The sequence below is a fragment of the Tursiops truncatus genome, chromosome 8, assembly GCF_011762595.2.
Source record: "Tursiops truncatus isolate mTurTru1 chromosome 8, mTurTru1.mat.Y, whole genome shotgun sequence".
NCBI classification, from domain to species: domain Eukaryota; kingdom Metazoa; phylum Chordata; class Mammalia; order Artiodactyla; family Delphinidae; genus Tursiops; species Tursiops truncatus.
Window position 1 is genome coordinate 25,778,528 of NC_047041.1, and position 20,838 is coordinate 25,799,365.

The following is a 20,838-nucleotide window of genomic DNA, read 5'->3' on the forward strand; positions in this document are numbered from 1 at the left end:
AACCATGGCCCTGTTTATCTTCATCAGCATGAGCACAGAAAAAGACAGTGAGCAAAGGCACTTCAAATCCTCAGAAGGTAGCCAACACCCAAGCAAAAATATGCTACTAGGTCTTAGAACCAGTAGGACATTAAGATACCTCTTTATATGAAAGTCCTATACCCTGTCTGTTCTTTAAATAGTGTCTGCAATAAACAGAACTAGGGAAAGACCATTTAGGCAATGAACAAAGAAATACCACAGGCTATGTCTACAGAGATTGAGAGGAGAGTTGAGGCAGTTATTTAGATGAAAGAGAACTCCATCCTACTAATGGAAAAAACAATTTTCTGCTGATTATAGTAATACAGTTTAGTTATCTAGTTTGATCATATTTATAAGAGTCCCACTCTGACTTGCCATGAAGACATAATTTAGTTCACAAATAAGACTATTTCATCAGTCATTATTTGATTTCAAAACGGAGAGGGCACTCATAATTCCAGAAATAATTTGCATTTCATTACTGGTATTGTCATTAAAATCTTAAAAATAATGATGATAATAAATATGGGTAAACAAGCATGTAGTGCTTACCACATACCAGGAATTGTTCTAAATACATTGACTAGTTTAATCCAAACACCATACTTGAAAGCAGCAAATCCAATGAGAGTGATTAAGTTTTATTTTAGAGTACGTAGGAAGAGATTAACTTGACATTATTTATCTCCCTTAAAATAAACCATTTAAAACTACAAATACCCTCAAATTAAAAACCATCTCATGAGTTTAAATAATATGTTTTTTCTAGTACTGTACTCTTGAGGATTGATATGACCAAGTTTCAGGGCAATTCCCTTTGAAATGACAGTTAACATAGTCATCAAGCACTTAAAGTATATGGCATTCTACTTGGTACTAAGATTATTTTTCCACTAAGTTTTCCTCCCTTTTGTTTTATTAAAAAAAAAAAAATTCACACTATATCCTAATAGCCAAAAATATGTTCTTGATCTCCATGGTAATGACTATTACCCATAAATGTTAAATGATTCCCCATAGCATTTCAAGAGGTACCAGGGTTTGAAACTTGACTCCTCATAAGTTCTTAAACTTCTACAAAGATAAATAGCTGTAGTATATTGTACATTTAATTTAAATAGCTAGACTGCATCTGAAAGTGAATTTAGGCTTCTGTATTCGCCAACTGCTTTCTGCCATACCCAATCAAGGATATACTTTACACTTATTTGGAGCTTCCTGTTTACAAAATACTTCCATTAAAATTACCTCATTTAATAATGACATATAATCCTTGATTTAGTTGTTACCATCATCAACACCCTTTAAAAGAGATAAAGTTACTTTAAAGTTCTATGTCCTTGTGAGGCCTTGAATTCCTGTCTTTTGACCTCAAATCTTCTTACTTTACATCATACCACAACCATTTCAGGAAATGGGGAATAAATAAAGGAAATATGTAGCATGTGACTCTAACTAAACAAACACTTCTCACTGAACTGTGTTAAGCTTGTAGTGAATTTGATTAAACTTTACTGAAGGATCCTAAAATCCCATTTAAAGCCTCTTGGTTGGTACTAATAAACCTTATGATATTACTAAGGCAAAATATGAGATTCAGTGGATGAGAATGAGAGGGTAAGAGCACAAGAAGGAAGAAAAAGGAAAGCACTAGCAAAAGGGATTTTACTTAAAAGGATTCAACACAAATAAACTAAAGGAAATCACTCCATGGGGCTCCTATGAGCTCTCACTTCACACTGAGATCATAATCATTATGCAATAAGGTTGACTTGGTTGCCCACGTGTTCAACAGCTATGCTTGAGTAACTCTTTTTTTTAAATTGGAGTATAGTTGATTTACAATGTTGTGTTAGCTTTTGTTGTACAGCAAAGTGATTCAGTTATACATATCTACATTCTTTTTATATATATTCTTTTCCATTATGGTTTATCATAGGATATTGACTACAGTTCCCTGTGCTATACAGTAGGACCTTGCTGTTTATCCATTCTATATATAATAGCTTACATCTGTTAACCCCAACCTCCCACTCCACCCCTCCCCCAACCCTTTCCCCTCCCACTTGGCAACCACAGGTCTGTTCTCTATGTAGTAATTATCTTTAATTTGTCCCCAATAATAGCCAAAATCCATTTTTACTTACCCAGTAAATTGGTGCTCATAATACTGCAATGTCCTCTTGAGAGTTTGCTGTATCATCTGGGGCTACAGAATAATAATAATAATACATTATCAGCAAATCAGTGTCATTCCCATTCTGAGTATCATAAGCAGATATGTAGCATCTGATTCATCTCATAAGAGTTTTCGTTTTACAATATAAACCCATCATGAATTCTGCCATGTATTTTCCCCACAAGAACTAATAATATGAGGCACTCAGCAATTACCCAGAATTTCCCAATTTCAAATATGATAGCATTTCCTAGCCATATTTTCCCCAATGCTTTTGTACTAGCTATTAAGTTCAACAAAATACTCATTGGCTGCCTACAATAAACCTAGACATTGCGGGCAGTGGAGAGGGGTGTACTAAACAAGATGAGTAATGCCCAGGTCAAGCCTGACTTCCTCAAGAGATTTCAAGCAAGGGTTCTAGAGTGTCCCAGAGGGGCCACAGTGTTTGGGGCAAGAAATGGGATCTGCAGAAAATACCTAATGACTGAATTTTATAATCCTCTCCTCCCCATGACAGCTAAAGACAGAGTTTCTTAATCCCAGAGCAAGAATTATTCTAGACTTATTTATGCAACAGAGCCTCATCTTGGAGTCTCAGACCTAGGGAGGCATGAAAGTGACTCAAAGATCTTAAAACACAGATTTTATTAACAAATTATAATAAGAACCAAATTCTCAGTGGCAAGGGTGTGAATTTTTTTTTTTTTTTTTTTGAGGTACATAGGCCTCTCACTGTTGTGGCCTCTCCCGTTGCGGAGCACAGGCTCTGCATGCGCAGGCTCAGCGGCCATGGCTCACGGGCCCAGCCGCTCCGCGGCATGTGGGATCTTCCCGGACCGGGGCACGAACCCGTGTCTCCTGCATCAGCAGGCGGACTCTCAACCACTGCGTCACCAAGGAAGCCCTGAATTTTTTAAATAATAAAAACTTCTAATCAAGCAAGAAAAAAAAAGCTTATCAAAACATTGATCTATTATAGCCATGGATGAATTTTGGGGGGTTATAATGACTCTGACACAGACCCTTCAAGATGTGAGAGCAGCATGGTAGTTTGGTAATCTTGTGGGCTGTCACTAATTAACCACACAAACCTATATAAATCTAAAAAGGTAATCTGCAGAAAGCATCTAGCACAATGCTGCTGCCTAAGAAGCAGTTAATAAATATCAGTTTATTTCCCATCCCTAATCCTTCAAAGAGATTGTCTTAAAGATATGTAATTTAAAGGAGACTACAGAGATTGTTGTCAGGGTTCACTTGAACCTCTTCCATGTTTACCTCTCTATGAAAAATGTCCAGGATAGATGTAAAAATCTCCCTACCTAATACTTTCAACATCCTCCTTGGTTGGAAATGGCTATTTTAAAGCTTGAGGAAACTGAGCTTCAATTAAATCAAGGGCATCCACTGAGAACTATTCTACACTACCATTTAGGAGAACATCTTCACTGAGCAAATCTAAGAGCTCAGATATATTCTTCACTTTAGCCAAGCCATTTCAGAAATTAATTTTAGGAGAAATCAGCCTCCAGTGTTCAAAGAAAGAGATACAGGGCAACTTCTTTCAACAGCTGTTTTTCCTTTATACTAGGTTAAAAAGAGGAACATGAGGCTTCAAACTGGTACAGATGTTTCTGTTCATAAGAATAGAATCAAAGTAGAATAGCATGCCTAGGAAAGGAAAATCATTCCTGACTCAAGAAGCAATGAGTCTGTTGAAAAATCTGAAGAGGGTGAAGCAGACACAGCAAACCTAGCACACATAAAAAGTGTGCTTTAAAAATCCAACCCATGGCCAACCTAAATCAAGTCATTATCAGTCACTGGCTCAGTACCCCTGGGATCTGAACCTTCTGAACTGCTTTGGCAGTTTCTGAGCCAAGATAACTTTCTCTTTGGCAACATGCCCTAAAAGCAGTGAAAATCCACAGAGGAATTATCCTTCCAATAACCTCTGGTGACAAAATATGGAACAGAAAACAGGAACTAGAGTGCACAGGGTCAGTTAAGACCAGAATGACCTCCTTTGTACCAAAGGACATTTTATTTTCCTGTACCAGGAATTTCCCAGTCATTAAAAAAAGCAAATGTTTGTGAAAGGAGTTAAGCCATTTAAAGAACTGACTTTTTTCTTTTCTGAAGCAATTACTTTTACTCCCCAGCGGGAATTATATTTATAGTTTCCAAATACATTAAATGGAAAATGTTCTCTGGGCACATTCAACAAAGCTTCAACTTCATAAAGATTTATATACTTCCTACTGCTTGCCAAATCCAGTGGGCACATTCTGGTGGTCTGAACTGTAAGCATAGAGGCTGACTGCAGAGTATCCCCTGATCTTCAGAAAGCCAAGGCTGACTTCAATACAGACCTGACTCCTCACCATGGACTATTACCACGGATTCACTCCGATCTTCTTCAAAGTTTGCCTGATTCTGAGACATCTTCACATAATCTGAGCCTCTCTGGCATGAATAAAAAGCACAAAGTGAAGACCTGCACATGGGCCAAAGCCTTCTGAAGGGGTGACTTCTGCCTTGAGGGTTGTAGGGTCCATTTACTAAATGTCAATGTACGCCAGTGATGCAAGTCAGTGTAGATTAGTGGGAAAAGCAAGGGCTCTGAAGATCTGCAGATCTTCTCTCCTTTTCTTTAAGAATGAAACTCCATACCAGTTCCATCCAACCTTCAACAGACCAAAATCCCATCCCTCTTATCTGTATCTATCCTTTCTTTAAGAAGGAGTTTGGAAAGATGATTTAGAAAAGAGGATTTAAGATCAAACTGAGTTCAAAATCCAACTCTTACTCATGAACTAGAAGACCTTGGGCAGTTTACTTAAGCTATCTGAAATGATTCCTTATGTGTACATTATTTTTATGGGAATTAATTGAAATAATTAAACCGAAGTCACTAGTACATAGTAGGTGCATAATAAATGATAGTTATGACTATGTTCACTGGGTTCCTACCCTCAAGAGTCTCAAAATCTAGTGGAGTACAAAGTTTATGTTAGAACACCCACCCCACAAGTGTAATGTTTCAAGATCCTCATCAGCTAAAAAAATCAATAGACTTACCACTAATACTAATAGTGAGAAGATGGTGCCTATTCCAGCTGAGGGGAAAATAGGAAAATGGTAGCTGAATTTATAAATATTTCCAATGAAACCTTCAGATCAGTCCAGAGAGATGGTGACAAAAGCAGAAATCTCAGAAGATTGAGAATAGACCTAAATCCAGGCCTATAAGTGGGAAGGACATTGATGTACCATAGCTAAGATGAATACCTCAAGCATTATACTTTATAACTAATTAGAAACAACCCGTGAACCTCCTTCTTATGACATAAAGAATGTGCAACAGGCGAGCTGGATGATGTAATATGTTTATAGCCATATGCTACAGGATCTGAAAGACAAGGGCTGGGAAGGAGACAAAATCCACTGTCCCTATCATACAAAAGAAAATCAAAGAAGTCTGTAATTTTTTCTCTCCTTCCCCCAAACTAAGATGGAGATAGTAGCTTCCTACTGTCTCTACTCAACACAAAGAAGCAATGGACAGGAAGACAGCTGGAAAGAGAAAGCAGCCATCTGTGTCCTGCACATGTATTGTCTAGGGCTCAAAGAGGAAGTACCCAAAGCTTCCATCATGTGGCAACAAGAAGCCGTCTTCATCTCTAGTCTCATTAACAGCTTCACTCTACTTAGCAGTGACTGACCCCCACAGACTAAATGTTATGCTCATGAAAAGTCATGGGATCCAAACAGCCAGCCATGAAATAATCCAAAAAGAGCCAGAGAAATGATCCCTGAGTAGTGGGAGGAAGCAGCTCTCAGCAACTGGCCCTTCAAGCTCAGACAGCCCTGCAGAGGCTCCCACACAGTCTCTGCTCTAGATATCTGCACCAGATGGTATGGGGATCAGGCAGGAGTCAGGGAGTCAAGGTGTGTGTGTGTGTGTGTGTGTGTGTGTGTGTGTGTGTGTGTGTATCACATGAAATGCAGTTGTCATCGTACAAAGTACACATACATCTCAATTCTACAGAGATGAAGTTGTGGCTCAGACTGATTAAGTAAGTAGCCCAAGATCATATAGCTCGTAAGTGAATCAGTCACTGCAAGCCAGGACTGGCTTCAAAGTGTGCAATATTTCTACTAGATGCTTTGAGGGTCCCCCTCACCTTTACTATTCTGTGATCCTATATATTTTTAAAATATATACAGCCTTCATCATGCCAAAAACAAACAAACAAAACTCCACAGATAATTTTAAAATAAACTTCTCATTTCTGCTTTGTAACACAAAACCACAAGCTACAGAATTAATGGAAACAATAGGTCTGCCTTTAAAGAAACATCCATAAATAGCCATGTCATTTTATTTATTTAAGTATGAAAAAAATATATTTCAGTGTCAGAAACTAAATGATATGGATATATAATTAATTACTATTGCTCTAGGCCAGTGATTTTCAACTCTGCCTACAATTAAAATCCCCTGGGGAGCTTTTAAAAAATACCAGTGCCTGAGTGCCACCCTCAAACTTTCCAATACAACTGGCAGACCCATTTGCTTCTAATGTTAGTCAGGGTTGAAAACCTTTCATGTAAGATATAAACATGATGATCAAGACCAATACTCTATAAAAGTTACCTGAATAAGTCAGCATTAATGAGAGTAGTTTCTTTACTCAAATATCAAAAGAAGAAAGCTTCTGAAAGATGTTCACACATAACTGCTAAATCAACACAGTTCCACTAATAGCTCATAGTTAAATATGATTTGTTAGGTAAACAGAGAACTATATTGCTTGAAGCATTTCCAAGTAATTCACTCCCATGCACTTATGTCAGTATTCAATTTTGTACTAACACATACATAACAATGCAACAATTAATACGATTGTTGCATTTAATCTATGCAAGGCACTGCTTTAAGCCCATTACATATATTAACTCCTTTGATCTTCACATTAACATTATGAGATAGGTTATTATTTTACAGATTAGAAAACTGAGACACAGAAAGTTTAAGTTGTCCTATGTCAACAGGTAAAAAGAGACAAAGCCAGGGTTGAAACTCAGGTAGTCCGTTCCAGAATCCAAGCACTTAATCTCCAACCTGTACTGCACATAATTTTTAACACCCTGTATTTGGTTCAGCACTTTACATTTCATGTTTTTAATGCATATTATCCCAATCGATCTTTGCACCAATCCAATGACACAGTTAGATTGATATTATCACCATTTGACTAAAAAAGAATCAAAGTTAGAGAGATTAGAAGCCCTCCTTTACAAAAAGAGCATTTTTTTCCCCTAGGAAACTTCCATAATAAGAAAGCATTTTTTTAACATCAACATAAAAATGAAGAATCACATGGTTTCAAATTAATTGTTTGCTTCTTGACAACACACTTAATGTTCTTTAAACATATATACACAAACAAGACCATAAGCAAAAATCATGAATATCTTGTCTTAGATACACTTTCACTTTCCCATCCTTAGCTTTCCCTCACCCTCTTCCCTACCCTCTGAGTGTCCAGTTTAGTTACACTGCATTCTGATAGGACAAATCCCCACCACCATCATCTAAACTCCCAGAATAGGTCTCCAAAAATCATCATTGCATATTCTCTTTCCTTCCTTCATCAAAATTTGAAATCCTCTTAGTACCCTGACCCCAGATGGTACTCAGGAGGAATCCTACTTAAAAAACTTGATCCTCAATCCTTACTAAGGTAAATGATGGTATAAATGGGCTTTCCTACTTCATATAAGATGGTCTGAACCACTAAAGGTAGAATTTTGGTAAATAGGAGGGTCAGTGAGAGATAAATTAGGGAGCAAGGAACCTTTTCATCATCCTCCAAATCATAATCCAAAGATCTCTACTTTCTTCATAACATAAGAGCATTTTGCTTATAAGGATATGATATGCCAAATTTCTTCACTTAAAGTGATCAAAATTATAATGTTAGATACCCTATCTTTATGGGTAGGCCTGTAGACACCAATGGATCAAATTATATGATTGGTATTTTTAACAAAACTAGTCAAAATAATAAGTCACGTCAAATAACCAGCATAGGTACTTCTGAAAGACATGTAATTGTAGTAATTGTCAGTCTTGCTAAAGATCCAGGCATAATATGAATTTTCCCAGCCTTTGACTAAACTTACTATATATAAGCCAAAAAGGAAAAAACACCGCAAATTAAATATAGAACTTTGAGTCAGGACCTCTGTATTTCAAGCCCAGCTGTGCTACTGACCTTTTTATAAAATTAGCCAAAATCTCTTCACCTGGGAGTAAAATACCCTGGGAAAAAAATGCCTCCATTTTCCCATCTAAAAAACACATATAAGAAGTTCATAGTTCTCAGGGTCATTTGAAGTAAAGCATTGCAAAGTTAGCACTTGTAAACAGAGGGTCAGAATGTACCAGAGATTAAGCCACCTTTCAGGAAACTTGGAATATCATCTGTGAACTACACCAGTTATTTGCTAAACAAAATTGGTAGTCCAGATAATTAACTACAAAAAGCAAAAATGGGGCTCCCCTGGTGGCGCAGTGGTTGGGAATCTGCCTGCCAATGCAGGGGACACGGGTTCGAGCCCTGGTCTGGGAGGATCCCACATGCCGCGGAGCAACTAAGACCGTAACCCACAACTGCTGAGCCTGCGCGTCTGGAGCCTGTGCTCCACAACGGGAGAGACCACGACAGTGAGAAGCCCGCGCACCATGATGAAGAGTGGCCCTCGCTTGCCACAACTAGAGAAAGCCCTTGCACAGAAACAAAGACCCAACACAGCCAAAAATAAATAAATTAATTTAAAAAAAGAGTATTACACCTTTAAAAAAAAAAGCAAAAATGGTAAGTATGCTAAAAGAAAAAAATAAAAGTTGGAGATACATTATAATATATAGTTCTATACATACTGGTTGAAAATCTGCATGATTTCGTCCAATCTCCACTTTTATTCTCCTTGTGAACATAGTTACACATTTGAGTGACCTCATGAAAGCTTAGGGTGAAGGCTGATATTATGCTAATTGACCCACAATGGGATTCAAACTGATAACCTTGGCCTTATTAGAAGTAAGTTCTAGAGTTGGAAAGATGGTGGAGGAAGAGCCAAGAAAAAAGATCCCTTTGGTTCCAAAAACTCTCCTGAAAAAGAGGAAGGCTTATCAAGCCCTGAAAGCCACCTAGGCAAAGCAGGTGCTTTTGCAAAGGAAGGAGCAGAGGAAAGGAAAAGAGATCAAGTTTAAGCGACTAGAATGGTTCCTACATGATTCCTGGTGGCAACTACGTGACAGGGTGCAACTCAGACGACTAGAAGTGAAACCTCACGGCTTGGAAGTGCCAGATAAACATTCCTTGGCCTTTGTTTTATGCATCAAAAGGATTAATGGGGGGCTTCCCTGGTGGCGCAGTGGTTGAGAGTCCGCCTGCTGATGCAGGGGACACCGGTTCGTGCCCCGGTCCAGGGAGATCCCACATGCCGCAGAGAGGCTGGGCCCGTGGGCCATGGCCGCTGAGCCTGCGTGTCCAGAGCCTGTGCTCCGCAACGGGAGCGGCCCCAACAGTGAGAGGCCCACGTACCGCAAAAAAACAAACAAAAAAAAGGATTAATGGGGTGAGTTTACTGGTGCAGAGGACCATTGCAAGACTTAGCCTGAATAAGATTTTCAATGGTGTCTTTATGCAAGTAACTCCTCAAACCATAAAAACGCTTCATATAGTGGAACCTTATGTGACCTGGGGATTTCCAAATTTGAAGTCAGTTCGGGAACTCATCTTGAAACGTGGACAAGCCAGGGTCAAGAATAAAATCATCCCTTTGACAGACAACACAGTGATTGAGGAGCACCTGGGGAAGTTTTGTGTCATTTGCTTGGAAGACCTCATTCACGAAATTGCCTTCCCAGGGAAGAATTTTCAGGTGATCTCAGGGTTCTTGCGCCCTTCCCAACTCTGAGTGGCCCGTCACGCTACCAAGAATAGAGTGGGCTTCCTCAAGGAAGTGGGCTCACCTGGCTATCGAGGTGAACGCATCAATCAGCTCATCCGGCAGCTGAACTAAACCCAGCATATCGGAAAGCACAGTGCATTGGAAGCATGCGTTTTTGTTTTATGGAATTGTTGCCCAGTATCTTCAAGCAAGATTATTTTCTGCTGTATCTTCAGAAACTGGAGGGGAAGGGTCAGGGAAAATGGTGATGTTCAAGGCAGGCACTTTTTATCCCACTTCAGTTCCAAGAAAAAGTTCCTGTGTGTTTTCTGCAAAGACCGCCATCCACCTCTGAAACCAGCAAAGGACTTGGGCCATGGAGGAGGGAGTCCTGTTTTATCACACCTATCCTGGGATTTAATGTTGGTGAACGAATGAACACCCACACATGAATACAAGACAGCAGTGGACCAGGCCCAGGGGCATATTGAACCTGGGGTATCCAAGGGCCTTGCTTTGGAAAGAACTTGAAATACAATTAGAAAGAAGCGCACAAAAGCAATGCTCGGTTGTCTGCTGTGGAAAAAAAAAAAAGTAAGTTCTAATTAGCAGAGCACAGTGTTCATTACCATTTAATTATTGATTTTAAACTGAATATATTTAACATATACTCAATGTGATAATTAAGTCTTTCTATACAAAATATCTTTGCTTTCCAAATATCTTCCCCTTTGTTATTTTTTAATGCCCTTCCAAAAGAGCAATTGAATTTCAGTTTGACAAGACCTAACACCATCAATACTGATTTAATCTGAAAACATATATTCTTTGAACTGAAACAGATTCAAAGGGCTATTTATTAGTTCTTCTCCACCTCAGGCAAGAGCACATTTAAGTAATCCAAGAATTTCTGTTTTCAACGAACACCAGAAAATAATATCACCACCTTCAGTTTGTATAACACTTCACAGTTTACGAATCACTTTCTTTTCCTTCATCTCATTATATATTCACAACAACCTTGTAAGTCTCAGATATAATTATCCACATTTTACAGATGAAAATGCTGAGATTCAGAGAGGTTAAGGTGTTTTGCCTCAGCTACATGCTGGAAAGAGATGTCAACTAGACAAGAACTTAGGTCTCCTATGCTATTTCTTCCACAAGCTGCTGCCTCCATTGGTAATTTATCTCACTTTGGTGACCATTAGTAAGTTATTCCATGTACCTAACTGAAATCCCTTATTTCCCTTTATTTTTTCTGTAATAGATATGAAAACAATGTTGAAAAATTTTTCCCCAAATTTATAAATGTTGTTATTTAAATAGTTCTGGTAGGATCATTAACTTCTTAATAGGGAAACTTCAGGAGAAACATACTTTCCTGGTCACCATCTTAGCCAACTTGGCTGTCTGAATAAAAATCCTGACTATGAGACAAGATGATACCACTTCTAGACATCTCAGGAAAATTGATATTGCTTTATTGCAGACCTTTGGAGAAACATGACTTCAGTCCTAAACCCTTAAACCAAACAGGACCTCACAGATGGCACAAGGCTGACTCAGTCTACAAAGTGAAATAAGAGTAAGCTTTCTGGATTCAACGCTATAATAGAAGTTGAGTGCTAAGTGTCAAACAATTGGTCCAACAAGTTACATGCCCCAACTCATTTAATCCTTATAAAAATCCTGTAGGAGAGGAAAAAGTCTTACCCCAATTTTATAAATGTGAAAATTGAACCCAGAGAAGTTAAAAAAACTTGCCCGAAGTCACTTAGGTAGTAAGTATCTAAGTCTATTAAGTGTCTGATCTATATCTGACTGCCTCCAAAAGTCAAGTTTTTAATCTTCTCCTCTAAACTGAAATACAATGTTCTATATTTACCAAGGCAGAAAAGGTTATAGTTGAAAGGGATAATTAAGTCTTAGCTAGACTGTATAATTCTGGATACAGCATTTATTTTTCTGAACCGCTATTACCTATATTATAAATTAGGGGAATTCCTAGCATAACTGTTTCTCAGGGTTGGTGTAAGCATCAAATGAAATAAAACTATGAAGTAGTATACAAATATGTGTTATATGAAAAATATGTTGATGAGGAGCTAGTCAAAAAATTATTAAATTGAACTAAACTGACTATGTCTAACACCTAGGACTGTTGCTAGGCATGCCTCATAGCCCAAAGATGCCAATTATATGCTGCCAAGCTAATTAGTGCCATTTCAAGTCAGGTTTAGCAATGACCTTCATGTCAGGAAATAACTTCTAGCCTTTTAAAATATCTTTGCAGCCTCCACTTGAGCATTTCCAAAGAATTCCCTATTGTTTCCAGTACCTAGAAGTTACAATGAGGTGTTTCCCAACAAGAGCCTGGAAATGAGGGAAGTGATATTTCTCTTTGACAGTTAAGTTATAAAATTAACTCATAAAACAGGGAAATGTTTTGTTAACCCTAAATGCACCAGCTTAAACAATAGTTTGTAAATGAGTGACTGGTAATTACCTTCAAATACCAGCCATGGTATAGCTCCAAACAAAGTAGGCTACCGAGCAATAGAAAGTGGGTGAAATTAGAGAGGGCAACCCATAGGAAAGAGAAGGGGGAATAGTTTATAAAACATTACCTCTAATACTGTTCAAGGGCATACTGGTCCTCTATCACATTGAGATAAATTATTCTTAAGGTAAGGAAAATTCTTCAACCATCTTAACTAAAATGAGAGTCTCATGAATGAATATGGAGTATCAGGTCTCATTGTCAAGGCCTTCCCTACAACCAGATAGACCCTTAAACTGGATTAAAGAATTTGGCATGAAATTCATTTTTCTCTGGCTCTCCATGGATTAAAGCAAACTTTTGGTTATGACTTGGCTCCTCATGTAGCCTGAATAGGTAAAAAAAGTGCTGACCATGCAGACTTTGAGTACTAAGCTTCATTTCACAGTTATTGCTCACTTTGAAAAAGTAAACTGTCATTCAGACGCCAACCAAAGTGCCATGGGCATTTTGTTTATCCAGTCAGTGGCTAAGAGTCTGATTATTTCAGGACTCAGACAAGCCCAAGTCCTTGGAGTTTAAAAGTTTCAGACGCTGAAATATGCCGAAACCATCAAAATACTACCCAGGGATTGTCCTGTTCAGCTCTACTGCTTCAACCTCTCTTGGAAGATAAAACTCAACAAGGGTCTAAATATAATCAGATCTAGTGCTGACTATAATCTGATGATCCAAACAGATATGAAATCTGCTTACTAGGCAGATGTTTGGCAGATAATGACTGCCATGTCATCAATGTTTATGATGAACTACATTCCTAAGCTAGAGGTATAGAATAATCACACTTCTTTCTGCAAAAAACATGCAAGTCAAAGAATACTAATACTGCATGACATGAAAAGTCTTATTTTTTTCATTTAACTCTACCTGAGCACATTTTTTAACCTAGGTATCACTCCATTATATAATATCTATTATATTGCTTCCTCATTCCTTCTAGTAAATTATTTAATTACAGCATAATTATGTATGATCTGTGAAGAGAAATGTATACCCTTACGAACATAACTATTTCTATGATAATCATGACTTCCTTCATATTCGGAAATCATATGACTAGCAATGTCTTTGCTGTTCCCAGACTCTGCAGCATAAGTTAAGCTGTTGGCAGTGAGGATGGCTCACTCCGTTCATAGCTGCCTCACCCATGGGAGCCTGGAGCATACAAACATGACAGTGGACAGGCAAACTAGGTCAGCCTAGAGACAGAGCCCTGATGAAGAAAGAACACTTTGTCATTTCTAACACAGGTCTATATTATATGAACTCACAACACAGTCAGGAACTAAACAATTGGTGACAGGAGGTAAGGTTCAAGAAAACCAACAGGAAATTGCTATCAGCCACCACTTACAAGCCACAAAGTACGAAACATATGGAAAGCAAAATAGGAAATAGGGAATCTATGTGAACAACATTGTATATTGCTAAATTGCTTTATTGAACAATTCATGGACATGTTGAAAGACACATCATGGTGAAAAGAGCTTAGGACCTGAAACAGGAAAACCAGGCACTAAAATAGGTGATTACAAGCTTCTTGACTTTAGGCAAGTTACTGTTCCCCTCTGAGCTTTGGTTTTCCCATCCTTAAATTGGACCTCCTTACTTCATACATTTCCTGAGTGAATTAGGGTGACGAAATGAGTATTATAAAGCATGCTTTGTAAGCTCTAAACAGATATCACTTATTTCTTGTGGTTTTTCTGTATGGAAAGTATAGATTAGCACATCATTCTCTCATAGTCCTGAAGTGGGGAAAATCAAGAAGAAAAAAAATGATGTCACTAATGTTTCGTGTTTTTAGATGTTAAAAAATGCATCTGGTGAAAGCCCCTGGTTTTTCAAAATTCTCTTCAAATCTGCTCACACTAAAAACTAACTAATCAAAATAAGCCATTTATTACAAAATTGGTTATAATAATGTGAATTGATATAGAGGTCATTGCAGAAGACCTCCAGCAAAGAACATTAAACTTGCTCACATTAGAACCAAATTTTTATCTATGTAGTATTTCTTAGCCATTTGCTTGTCTTACCTACCTAACAGAAGATTAGGGGAAAAGGGGCAGAGAGTAAAATGATGTAAAAACAGTTGCCTACAGAAGAAGGGAAATGTTTCTGGCACAGTATTTTTTTTCTCAAATTCTTTCTAGAATACTACAAGAGTTTTAAGTATCTTGCTCTGGCATTCAGCTATACAAATATCAAATGTTGACCCACACAAATCATGTACACACATTCACACCAAACCACAGAGAGTTTTAATGATATGATGCTTAGGAACAAGGTAATAATTAGCTATCATTCACTATTTTTCAGTCTTAAAAAATCATTTTAATTTCCTTGCATGCATAAGGGCTCTTAATTGGAATTTCCAAGGCAAATTCAGTGCAGGGGCATCCATAATTGGCATAATACATATTAATCCATAAATTATTCATTTAAGTAACAAGTCTCTGTAATCTCTAGGCATTATAAAATATAAGAACAACATATGCCACATAATCAAAGGTTCTATATGTTATTATTATTTGTTTTTATCCACCAATATATCTACATCATTCATACAGACCAAAAATATTAAATAATTTACTGTGTCTACAGAGATCTTCATATGACTGTGTAAGACGTGCCCAGACATACACATTTCCGTATAGTCGTCAATATATGTCACAGCATTGTGGAGCCAGACACCAAATTTGATTTTAGGAGCACCAAGAGAGCTATCCCCATCCTATCCATCCCCTCAAGGCTCCCTCCAAAACTTACTTTTCACTCCTGCAGAGGCGCTTAAAATAAAAAAAAAAAGAAGTACTTTTCAATTAATAATTTAATGTAAGGTATGTAAAATGCACATAGTCCAATTTGTCTGGTGGGAGAGACTCATAGCAGATTTTTGTGGCAAGGGGTTTTGCTACAGGAATCAAGAGAGAAAGAGATAGAGATAGAGAAAGAGATAGAGATAGAGATAGATAGAGATAGATAGAGATAGAGATGGGGAGGGGGGGAGAGAGAGACTGAGAATAAAGACTACCAAAAGTAAATACTTTACAATTTTTTCTCAAACTTAATTCATAATATATCAGAGTTTACACTAGTATAAAATGCCAAGGCAGAAACTGTGATATGCTTGACATTGATATGATTTTGCTTTTGTTTCTACTAGTTACTCTGGAAGAGCAAAATAATAAACTTTGTTACTTTAGGTTTTTAAGATGTTTCTAGACAGTCATATCTTGATTTGACTTATAGATCACATAAAGTGGCTGAATACGTTATCTAATGGCTAAAAATTGTTGTTCTGATCTTAATTTTAGATTCACATTTTATAGTTTTATAACTGTAACATTTTAATTGACCTGTATTTGAAAGTGTATTCTTTGAAAAATGAAAGTGTATTCTTTGAAAACTTATGTCTCTTGGGGTAACTTGTAGTAAAATGCTTTTTCCAACTACATATCCAACGGAATTGTTCATTTCATTATAGTCATCATTAATGCCATTGATTAATATATCCCATTGCTATAATCAAAATAACTGGGTATCTATGTTAACTATGTATTTGAGACTGAGATATTTCTCAGCAGTCAAGAATGCTAAGTTAATGGTGGAAAATTATATTTACAACTTAAAGTAGTATTTTATTTCCTCCATCCTCCCCCACTCCCATCCCAAGAATGCAGCTGAATAAGGAGACAACTGCCTAAGTGCTTAAAGAACCAGCAGGCAGCACACACCACAATTCTCACAGCTAGCCACTTGCAAGCTGTGGAAGAAGCTCACCCATTCTCTTTCAGCAGGAAAGTTAGGTTTGTACTTTGCAAGCACACTTTTGGAGAAAGAACAATTCAGAGCAAAAGGAAAGATTGGTTTTCTTTGAAATGTGTTTATAATGGCAATGAGTTAACATAAGAGGGGGGAAAAAAAAGGGAGGCTTTATAGCTTGCAAATGATGTCATGTCTACAAAGTGTTTATTGATCTTTATATCAGGAGGAAACAATAAATCGTTCTTCACCAGCAACCACACTAGAAACTTCCTCATATCTGCCTGAAGTTTCAAATGGAATTACAGTAATATGTAGCTAAAATTTATTCTTTCCCTCAGTCTGTTCCATTACAACATAATCATCTCATCATTATCACTGCTTAAAATAAATGCCTTTGGAGGCAGATTCTTTGTTAAGGAGGCAAAAGACATTTTCATTACTGTGGCAATTTTTTTAAAAAGACACAATGAGAGTAAGTATACCTACTCCAGATTTCTACTGAATTAAATTTTTAAATTCAGAATCAGACAGAGTCATTTCTTTTCTGACCTATATAATCAATAATAGATAGATAGATCGATAGATAAACATATAGATTTCAAACATGCTATTAAAGTAAACTCAGGTTTATATCTAAATATATGATAAAAATACAATTTGTAAGGGTCTCTGCATTCTTTCCTTTCTGAAAACAAATAAATTCCTTAAGTTAGAAACCAAATATTTGTAACACAATATTCAAAAATCAAATTATCTCCCATACGCAAATTAAACCAATCACACAAGGCAAAAATGAAATTGGAAGACAGGCTCAGAGAAACACTGCACTGAGAATTTGGTCAACAGGCTTTAAAAGAGATATATTTTTCTTTTGTGGAGATCTACAGAAGAAAGATAAAATCTTTCTTAAATTTTATCCCTGAAATGTTTGCAACAGAATCACAAGAAAAACTGGTAAGGGGGGAGAGGGGGGCAGTGGGGAGCACAGATTATAAGTATTTTCTATAATTGAGACATCTCAAATTCCTGGCACAGAAGAGGCCAACAACAAATATCTGTTTAATAAACTGTTAGTTTTAAAAAATATATATATTTAGATCATGTAGAAAAAATGTATTCTTACTTGCTAATATATAATGTAAATTGACTAGTGTAGCATATTACAAGAGTATTTAAGGAAAATCCAGTAAAATACTGGATAAAAATCCAATAAAATACTTTTTATTTTTTAACCCTGCAGATGACTAGAGCCATTTTGTGCTCCATAGATCTTATGTTTTGGCTCAGGACACAATAAAGTCAAGCATGTATAGACGATGTATAGTAAATATATGATGAAGGAATAAAGGATAATAGGATATAATAATTATTTACATTTGTATAATATGTTTTGTCTATTTTGTTGTTCCTGTTACTGATTTTATTTTTCTAAAGTGCATTTGTATTTATCATCCTACTTCTTTCTTATTTGTGTAGTATAGTTAGTATAGTTGTGTAGTATAGTTAGAATAAGTATCTTTATATTCACTCTAAATTTAATCATTTAACAAATACTGATCAGCTACCACATGCCAGGCACTAGTAGACTTGGGATTTGGAAGTATATAAAAATAGACAAAAATCCTTGCTTGCTGAAATTGAGTAAAATTCCCCCAGGAATGAAAAGGGAGAGGGCCAAAAAGCGCCGTTTGATTGTGTATGTCTTGTTTGGCCTTATTTTGCCTTCCACACCACCTTTCAACTGTGTAAAATATATTCAGTATAACAACAAAGCAGAGTCCTATTCACTTGGCTCCTAATACCTCAAGAGTTCCTTCCTTTAGAGACCTTTTCATCAATGTCAAAAAGAGGTCCAATGTTAAACAAAGTCATATCAGACACAGAGATGGTAAGAATATGGTTTATATACATAAAATATGTATCTCAAATTACCTTTAAAACTAAAAGAGAACAAGCTAGTACAAGCATAAATCAATTTACAAAGTCTTATCTTTAGAAGAATAAGAGTAAATCTGAAGTTTTCAAAAAGTGATTTACAATGGAATATACCCAAAAATGTACACTTCATGGTTTAAATACAAAATTTCTGAAGAATGAATTACTAACATTTCAGACCTCATTTGACATCCTATGGTCAGTGTAGCTACAACAGCTAAGGTATACCTAGAGAACTGCAATTTAAATTTGACAAAATTACTGACCAATGAGTTATAATGATAAAATCAAGATAAGATCGTGATAAATTAGGTGTAAATAAAACCAAAATCTGATAGCTGTCTTTGCACTATACTCCTACTATGCCATATTGTATTCCCCTTGGGTACAGAGAAATAAGTATCCTTACTTTTGGCAAAGAAGCTACAGAATGGCCCTAAATCAACTCTATCCTTTCCCAAAGCCTATTTATCTCATCCATCTACAGCTTTTTTGACTATTCTGTTACCTTCAAACATGGAATTTCCATTTCTTTAATAAACTTTGATTTGGCCTCACAGGCCCTGCCAATTACCTCTCCTTACTTGTATTGCCAAATGTCTTGGAAGACAAATTTATGCCCATGATATCCTTTGTTTACTCATCATATATTCTCTCTTTATATCTCAATAAACAGGTTTCCTTCTCAGTTGCACGACTGACATCACTTCTGAAGGCCACCAGAAACCTCATTCGTACTGGGTTTGAAAGTACCAGTCTTAAATTCACATCATTTTTCAAATATCAACCATTACAACACTTGCTTCCAGCTGCTCTCCAGTTACCTCCCACCACACAACCAAACAAAAATGCATCCTAGCACCTACATTCTTCTGATTCCCTTTTCTATACTGCTTTTCAATTCTCTACTGTTCTTATTTTTCCTCTCTTTCAATAAGACAGCTTGTCAATTTTCAATATATTTGCTATTACCTCCATGAACTGCCCCCCAAACTCCAATGCTAAATCTTTAATGGTCTATTTATTGAGTCTTCTGCCTACAGTATGACAGGCACTGTGCTGAGGCTGGTGAACCAATAACACAAAGCTCACAAAGAACTCACAGTCCAGAGCCAACCATTTGCACCTAAATTCAAAAAATCCAAATTCAAGGTTATCATTATATTCCTTCCAAATACCTCCTTCCCATTGCTGATTTTTGCACTTTCATTAATGCCATCACAATTCTCAAACACACTATTGTAGGCAGGGTTCCCTGGGAAGCAGACTCTGAGAAGATTAGAATGCAGAAAGCTTATTAAGGGGTACTCTGGGGATCAATACCCATGAAAGAGGAAGAAGTTGGACTGTGATGCTATCTCAGTGGAGACCACCGCTGACCCTACGTGGAGTTCTACCTTCAAAGTTGGCTGAATTAGGTCAAAAGGGGCAAGTCTTCATATCCATATGCTGATTAGCCACTGGAATGGGGAATGACATTGGGCAAGGCATCTCTTTTCAGTCCAGGCAATACGTATAGGAGACTGACAGCTGAGGGTCACTGTCAGCAGTACTCCTAGCATCTAGGGAAGTAAGTCCATCATTACTAAAGTAGGGGCATCTAGGCAGTACATCACAATGTCCACCACACTCAGAGGGGGTGAAATATACAAATGTGGAAGAAATAGAGTTTGGAGCTAAACAGACCAAGATTCTAATCTCATTCTCCATCAGTAAGTAATTAACTGTGATCACAGGCAAGTCACTCAACTTCTCTCAATCTCTCATAAGACTATTTTGAAAATTCAATGATACATATTATGAAAACACTTAATGTTGGATCCCCAGTAGTTGCCTAACACGTGTTAATTCTTCTTCTACCCTGTAAGTTTTTTTTTTAACTATGCTCTTTCTTTTCTAGGTACTAAGACTTCTTTCAAAATGACGTTTATTCAGTCAATAAAGAGGTACTGAGAACCTGCTTTTAGCCAGGACTATTCTAGGCACTACAAAGACCACTATGAACAACTCAGACAAGGTTCCTGCCCTTGCGCAGCTTAAATTACAGTGAGGGAAGACAATAAATAAGTGAGTAAGTAATAAAAAGATAACTTCTGATAGTGAGTGCTGGTCGAAGTAAACAATGACGTTAAAGAGAATGGTTGGTGGGGGAGAGCTGCTGTCTGATGAGGTGACACTGAGCTGAAATCTGAAAGCCAAGAAAAGGCCAATCATGTGGAGAACTAGACTGAGGGGGTATTTCTGACACAGGGGATATAGAATACAAGTCCTGAGGCAAGATAATACTTTCCTGGAATGTTCAAGGAGTGTACTATAGAACCGTAAGTGTAGATTACAGTTCATGAGGTGAGGTCAGAGAGGTAGTCTCTTGGTACTTGTAGACCACAGTAAAGCA

The 20,838-nt window shown here is 37.1% G+C and overlaps 1 protein-coding gene and 1 pseudogene across 1 annotated transcript in view; one reads left to right on the forward strand and one right to left on the reverse strand.

Annotated features, from left to right (window-relative positions):
- Positions 1-20,838, reverse strand: part of GUCY1A2 (guanylate cyclase 1 soluble subunit alpha 2) — a 425,465-nt gene that overhangs the window by 390,817 nt on the left and 13,810 nt on the right. The window contains exon 2 of the mRNA XM_019948660.2: positions 2,172-2,233. Coding sequence (XP_019804219.1) covers positions 2,172-2,233 — 62 coding nt within the window. The remainder of the gene's footprint in view (positions 1-2,171; positions 2,234-20,838) is intronic.
- On the forward strand, positions 9,340-10,448 carry LOC101327328 (large ribosomal subunit protein uL30-like; annotated as a pseudogene).